The sequence below is a fragment of the Ciconia boyciana genome, chromosome 1 (assembly GCF_034638445.1).
Source record: "Ciconia boyciana chromosome 1, ASM3463844v1, whole genome shotgun sequence".
Lineage (NCBI taxonomy): Eukaryota > Metazoa > Chordata > Aves > Ciconiiformes > Ciconiidae > Ciconia > Ciconia boyciana.
The window spans coordinates 50,914,840-50,922,413 of NC_132934.1; the positions used below are offsets into that span (position 1 = coordinate 50,914,840).

The 7,574-nt window shown below is 39.6% G+C and overlaps 1 protein-coding gene across 2 annotated transcripts in view; it reads right to left on the minus strand.

Moving 5' to 3' along the window:
* The window catches only part of EEA1 (early endosome antigen 1), a 78,531-nt gene that overhangs the window by 64,366 nt on the left and 6,591 nt on the right, over nucleotides 1-7,574 (minus strand). The window contains exons 2-3 of one of the 2 annotated variants that reach the window (XM_072865190.1): nucleotides 4,975-5,067; nucleotides 1,935-2,057 (exon numbers count right to left, since the gene is read on the minus strand). In XM_072865190.1, coding sequence (XP_072721291.1) covers nucleotides 1,935-2,057; nucleotides 4,975-5,067 — 216 coding nt within the window. The remainder of the gene's footprint in view (nucleotides 1-1,934; nucleotides 2,058-4,974; nucleotides 5,068-7,574) is intronic. The other variant, XM_072865199.1, reaches the window with a different exon arrangement.

Genomic DNA, 7,574 nt, shown 5'->3' on the forward strand with positions numbered 1-7,574 from the left:
CTTCAGGATCATAATGTGCTTGTTGTAAATGCAAACTATCATTTTCCATCAACAAATGCAAACCATCAGCTTCTCAGTAGTCAAGTATTTTAAACTTCACATATTAGTATTGGTGATAATGATTAACAGATTTTCCCACTTTTTCAATGCTTCTATGCACACTGATATAATAAAAGATCAAACCGGGGGAAAAAAAAATATATATATATTAGCATTCTTTGTTTCTCACCTGTTCCAGATAACTACTGAATCACTGTACTGAGAAACACAGCTTTATCAACAGGAAACAGCAACAGCTAGAAACAACTGAATTTGCTTTCATGTGCTACACTCAATACACAAGTTTTATCAAGTTAAAAAGTTGTAATCAGCTATTGACAAGTAAAAAGTACTGACAAGTAACTGATGGTGGAAAAACAAAAACTCAAAGTGGGCAAGAACCTGCAGTGAACTCCATGAAACTATGTTAAACACAACCCAGCTTAAATAAAAGAGTAACTTCAGGTAACCAAACCACCTCTGATGGCTCATATCCCACAATCTACTGATATCATCACATCAGAAATGCCACAATCTGTCACTAGTAAGTCACAGCTTATTCAAGTAAGGCACTTGCATTGTGACCAGATAATAAAGAAAATAAAAAGCTGAGTTGACCACGAACAGAGCACTACAGATGGTCCCTCCTTCAACAGGAGGCAGTGAGGAGTCAATCAAAAGCCAGTCCCCGGTTGTCCTGGCTCTGGGGAGGTCCCCCAGCACTCCAGGAGAACAGCACAGGCCAGTTTTACCACAGATCCTGCTCACTTTAACAGGTGACACTTCACCCTTGAAAAGAGATCTCAAGTAACTCTAGGACAATCAGTGTATCGATGGCTTTCATCATCTTCGGGAATAACATCCCACAATTTGAAGTTTTCCCTTCAAAAATAAAGTGTAAATACACACCGGGTGCAGGGAAGGAAAAAAGCACTACTTAGCAAATGCATACAGCAACAAACACAATAAAATCACATCATTCACACAGCCTGTAATACACACTTCGATTCCAAAACTCAACAAAAGTAACGTCAGCAGAAAGAATGCAAAACTTCACCTCCATACAAACCCATTTAGCGCATGGCAAGCTGCCTGCCCCCAGAAGTCAAATCTACTCTCTGAAGGTTCACAGCAGAAAAAATTCAGGCAGCCTTGTGCAGCTGGAGGCTGCTACCTTAGAGAATCTAGATTCTTCCAATTGAGGAGTGTAAAACTGCACACTTCCACAATTGGAAGAATTTAGAAATGCACTACTATTTATAATGTCTATTAACTCAAACAGCCTTTGCACTTTGGTGGGGGCATAAAAAAATTCCAATAAAATTCTATATTAAAAAATTGTTTTTATAATTATTTGTATAATGTTGCTGCAATACATAAGGCTCTTAAACACATTCAAGAACAGAAACTTCTAAATTTTTTATATTCCTGTCCTCTGTTCCATCTTTTACCCAATGTACCTATCTCCCACTAGAAATCCGTTTTAAAAATAGTTAGCTAATAAGAGCTCGAAATATTTCTTTTCACAAAGGATGTACCAGATCCGATACTGCATTTATCACTACACTGAAGTGAAGTAAATCAAATAATGTAATAGTCTTATTTACAAGAAAATCAAGCAAAAGCTGTTCAAAAAAGAATACATTAGTGAGTGCAAGTCTCCCAATACCACAAACGTTTCATGTGAGAGGCAACTGCAAACCAGAAAGCTAGACACACATTAATTCTTCTGCTGAATGTATACTTTGGAATCATGCATAAGAGATCAAATTATGTTTCAGCAAAGAATCAAAAGAAACAATTTCAAAAGCTGACACCCAAGCCATGAGAAAAGATGTATGTCATTTAAAGCAGCCCATTACCAAAGCTATTAAAACAAAATAAACAAGACCCACAGTAACAGCTGGGAGGTCACGAAGCTCCTGTCTTCCTTCTGTCCCAGCGTGCTCATTCTGGTAATGTTCAGACAGATCAGTGGGAGTTACACACACTTTCATACATAGCGGACAGATGAAGCCCTGTGGAATGTATATTTGTTTTTAAGAAACTAATAAAGACAAAAAAGCAGATTTGGAATCAAACGCTGTTCAAATTCTTACGCTGAAAGTTCTCTACAATCACCAAAAGCAAAGTCTGTTTTCCTTTTGGAAAGATAGTTTTTGCAAATCACATATCAATACCATGGGGAAGGCAAGAAGGAACAGTTATTAAGAACATGAAAATAAACAAATCTAAGACACACTTTAAAAGCTAGCACCATGCTGCATACTACTATGTGTTTTCCAGACACTTTTGGTATCCCCTTCACGTGACAGAGGAATAAGCTGCATAACAAATTGTGAATGGACCATTATAAGGCATCACGTCTGATCCATCATGCAGTTTCCCATAAGGGTGTTTAGATGTTTCACAGAGAGAGACAAGGGTGGTGCAGTGAGATTGCAGAAATACCTCTGTAAATTAATAAGCAAGTTTGCAGCAGCAGAGGAGACCTAGGTGCCAGCACAGCCACATGCCTGGCTGGTATGCTCACTTAGGGAAAAATATGCACCTTCCTCGGTAGAATTTAAAAAAAAAAAAACAACACTCAGCATGCTCACCAGAGATTTACCAAAGCCAAAAGTTAAATTGGTTTCTGAAGAACAACAGCTTTACATCTTGAAGACACACGCTACATGCTTAAACCAGGAAAAAGCAGGGTGGAGAGTAAAGTGCTCTGGGCCTCTGTCCACGCTGCTGGCTGGAGGATGCCTGCACCTCCGCAGCACAGCACTACAGAGGCAGGCAGAGCAGACTGAACACAACCCTCCATGCATGCATGGAAAGGTTAAGGCCCCTTCCAGAAAGGATGCCTGTGGCAAACCTGTCTAGCTAATGCAGCCACATTACACTAATGAAAGCGTAAGCATGCTGGTGGACTCACTGCAAGCATGGAGTATATTTAGCAACCCTGTACTGCAAAGTTGCACTGGGACCTAAGCTATAAAGGTACGATAGGCTCAAATGTTTCCTCCTTGGGCAGATTGCACAGTGAATAAAAGACCTGTATCTAGACTTGATTACAGGTCCATGTGTGATCTGAAGTGCTGACATGGCCATAGATGGGACTAAAACAGTTTGAATTCAGACTTCCCCACTCCTTTTGTTTCATACTACAATTCTCAAAAATCAGGATTGATTTCAACCAGGCTTGCGGAGGTAGGAAACATGAGAATCTGCACAGATTTAATAATTATTCTCCATTTAAATCCTGCAGCAATACAAATTAGAAGACCTAGCCAAGAAACTGGAGTGAAAACAAGTCAACTGGATTTCTGACTTTACATAATACGGGAGAACCAGGTGGGAACATAACAATAAAATGGAGAGCAAACATTCTGCAAAGTCTGGCTATGGCGCTCCTGAAGAGAAGTTCTCAGAGACACCACCTCAGGCCAGCTGCACAGGAAAAGGAAGACCAAGAGAAAGGCTCAGGTTTGCATGCTGTAATGTGTGAATCTCAGGAGAGTAAAAACCCATCACCAGCTTCGGAGCTCAGTTTCAAACAGATTTTGAAATTATATGCTAAGGAGAACACCCCACTTGTAACTAATGCAACAGATGGTGAAATTATTGACAAGTAAAAGATACTTTTTCATGTTATACAGTATCAACCAAAAGTGACACAGCAGCCTTTGGTCCCAGTTTCGACTCAGTAGCAAGATAAGCCAATGGTGCAATAGTGCAGGCACACCACCACTTTAAAAGCTCGTCCTATGTCAAGAAAATACTACTACATTAGTATTGAGGTACCTTGTGACATCCAGTACAGTCAGTGATATTGCACTCATGTTAACAGAATTGTGCAATTTTAGCCAAACTTTGGAAAGAAGCAATTATCTCACTGCGTATTTTTATGCCTTAATTAACTACAAAAGTAATGAGATTTTAGAATATTTATTTGCTTCAGGGACAGTGTAAATATACATAATAAACAGATTTGGACTCACAAATGCGTGACGTATAACATGCAGCAAAATATTAAGGAATGTCTGATTATACTGACTGTAATAAGGCTTCAAGAAATAAGAAATAAGCAGATGCACAGATGGAAGGCAATTAGGATTTTAAACAGCACAGTGAAAAGTTCTCTTATCTCTTATCATAGCAAGCATAGGAGTATTTGACTCATCATACACTTTATTCAGTGTAAGAAAGGGCACTTTGCTCCCTTTAATGCTGTAATAGAAGTAATTAACCTTGCACTGCATTTGTATGCTAAGCTTGAAACATTTTCAAGCTAGGTAATCAGGCTACATTAGCACAAACTAGCGTCAACAGCCAGTGAAGTTAGTTTGCTTTTTTCAGTTAATATTTGACAATGCTGTAAATCCAAAGACATTGTAATATGGGATTGAAGCAAGAATAACAACTTATTCTGCTGGTTAAGTATGGCATACAGCACATAAAAAATGGATAGGATTTTGAAGTGGTAGATTTACACACCAACACCAAGCGAAAACCAATACATTTGATATTTCACGAGGAGGAGGTGGTTTCCAGTATACATTATAGTTTAGCAGAAGAAAGGTGAAAAGGGAGTACAAGTGTGATAAAATGTTAAGCCCCAGTTTTCGGAACTCTCATAAAAGATTTATTAATGAGGAGTCTTAACCTTGTGTCTCATTGCTTTTAATTTTAATAATTCATCTGTAGGATTACAGGAAGGATTGCTTGTGACCATTTAGATGGATAAGCCTAAATAACAGCTACATATTTATATGGCTTAGATGCACTTATTTTTATTTAAGTAACAACCAATTCTTAGAAGAGAAAATTCTGCGTTAATACAGCTGTTACTTAGGTAGGGCATCAAAAGTTACTCCCAACAGCTTCATGGATCAGAGAAACAGCACCCAAGGTTTAAGACTCCAGTCCATGTATGGTGCACAGTACCTCGGAGGAGCCTTCGTTGTTCACGTCCACGGCATTTCCTGGTGTAGCAGATGAATCCGAATCCGAGCTCTGAGACCCACCTCTACCTGGAGTCTGAAAGAGAGGGGTGAGAGAAAAATGAGTGTCTACAGACTGCATTTAATAAAGCATGGTACGCATCCTATGCAAATGCCTCTCTTGTACTTGCTGGAATCCAGAAGTATTTTCCCTCCACAAGAGTAATGAAGTGAACAAGCTGACAAGCAATTATATAATTTCCACTGCAACACTTCAACAAAAGCTTTTATCCAAGACTCTCCATGCATCAAAGAACAAGCAGACACCAGAAGCAAAGGCCAGAATTTTAAACCACTTCCTCTCATGAATGCTCAACATAAAACAAAGAATTAGGCTAAACTCTGTCCTTATATCACTCACTCTGATGTTAAATTAGGTCTCTATATCAAATCAGAAAACACTAGAAATTACAATCTAAACAGTTCCAGAAGCAGTAAACTAGTATCATACTCCTTTCTTGATAACTTGTCTACAATCTGAACAAGCCTTTAAATATTTGAAAGATGGAAAACTAAAGAGCGAGAACCCCGTTGATACAATAAGCACACAAGCAGGTACCCTGCCTTGATTTGGAAAAAAATAAAAATAAAAATCAAGTGTCAAGCCTGTGGTAAAGTTAAACCATGTTAATCAGTAAGACAACCTATAAACATAAAATCCTATGAATATGTTGGAAATCAAAACAACAGTGTTGATTTGAAAGTGCAGATTTAGAGAAAATAAGCAAATAAATCTGAAACACTACTTGATTCAAAATCTGGATGGATGGGTCACAACTTATAATCCTTATTTAACTCTAACTTTGATTTAGATTTGATTTAACTTCTCTTACTCATCTCCAAAACGCCAGTACTTGGCTGATGGCAGAAGAGTTAGCATTCTCAAAGCAAACATCAGTAAAGAAGTTATCTTAATACTGATATGCAATCCTAGTTTCAACAAAGAATAGAAGTTCATTATCCAATTCCATGACGACAATTGCAAGTGGGATGAAGTAATGCTACTGCAGTATTTTAGCCCATCTGGAAATACTTGTAACATTATAAAGGATATTCTTGTTTAATACAGGGGAATTAAAGATACAGAATTTTAAGCATATAGATTAAAATCTACAGAGAGAGGGACAGAAGTAGATAAATAGTTTTAGTTTCTAGACCTTGGTGTCTCCAAAATCTTATTTGTTTTAGAATTTTTTTTGCTCAAATATATCCTCCTCTTCTTTTTTTTTTTCAGACAAATCAGCTACATAACCTTTTATAAGATACCTGCAGCACACAGGATTTTCCATACTTTGAAAATTAAGTATCTTTTCCTGCTTTGTTTTGTAAAGAATGTTCTATTTCCAACTTTCATAAAGATTACAGCCTTTTATCACTAATCAAATTTTAAAAGATGTAATAAAAAGGTCAAGTTTACTGATTAAAGACTTAATTCCCAGTGACATAGAGTTCAATTTTAGAAAGGCTCTGAAGACTGGCCAAAGGAAAGTGAGGTGGGCTGAGGCAGCGAGCTATCAGGGCTGGCAACAGTAAGTGTAGTAAAGGACCCTCTCTCCTCATTCCAGCCTTCTCTGGGGTCACCAGTTAAGTGATCAACATACGCTGGTTTTCCTACTCCCATGTCTTTTTTATTTTAGCTGTTTAAGTTTTACTTTTTTATGTTTCTAAAGAAAATTAAAACACAATATAATTTCCTTCTAGTACAGCACACAGAAGCAATAGGCAAGGTGATGCAAGTTCTCCAAGTTAATAATAGGAAAGGCAAAAAAGGGTGTAAGCAAAGAATACAACCCACATGCAAAGCACATCAAAGTGAAGGCGTTAGTACTTCTCCTCCAGGTCACTGATACAGACAGTAAACGAGGCACATCCCAGCATGGATCACGAGTGCACGCTCATCAAGTTTTCATATGACATCAAACCGGGAGGACCGGCTGATACACTCAAGGGCAGGGCTGCCATTCAGAGGGACCTAGATGGGCTGGAGGAACGGGCCAACGGGAACCTCATACAATTCAACAGGAACAAATGCAGAGTCCTGCGCCTGGGAAGGAAAACCCCTGGCAGCAACACAGGCCGCTCTACTGAAAAGGACCTGGGCTTGTGTCAGACGGCAAGCCGAACAGGAGCCAGCAGCATGCCCTGGCAGCAGAGAGGGCCACCAGCACCCTGGGTTGTATTAGCAGGAGCCCAGCCAAGTGACCAAGGGAAGTGATCATCCCCCACTGGCCAGCACCCGTTGGACCACATTGAGATACCACATCCAGTTTTGGCTCTCCCGGTCCAGGGAGGACACTGATAAACCCGAGTGAGTTCAGCAAAAGGCCACCAAGACAGCTGGGGCTGGAGCACCTGCCCTGTGGGGAGAAGCTGAGGGAACAGGGCTGGCTCAGCCTGGACCAGAGACAGCTTTGGGAGGGCCTAACAGCAGCCCCACCACCACCTATGAGGAGGTCATCAAAAAGAGGAAGCCAGGCTGCTCCCGGCAGCGCACAGCGGGAGGACAAGACACAAAAACAGAAACAAGAGAGATTCCCACTCGAC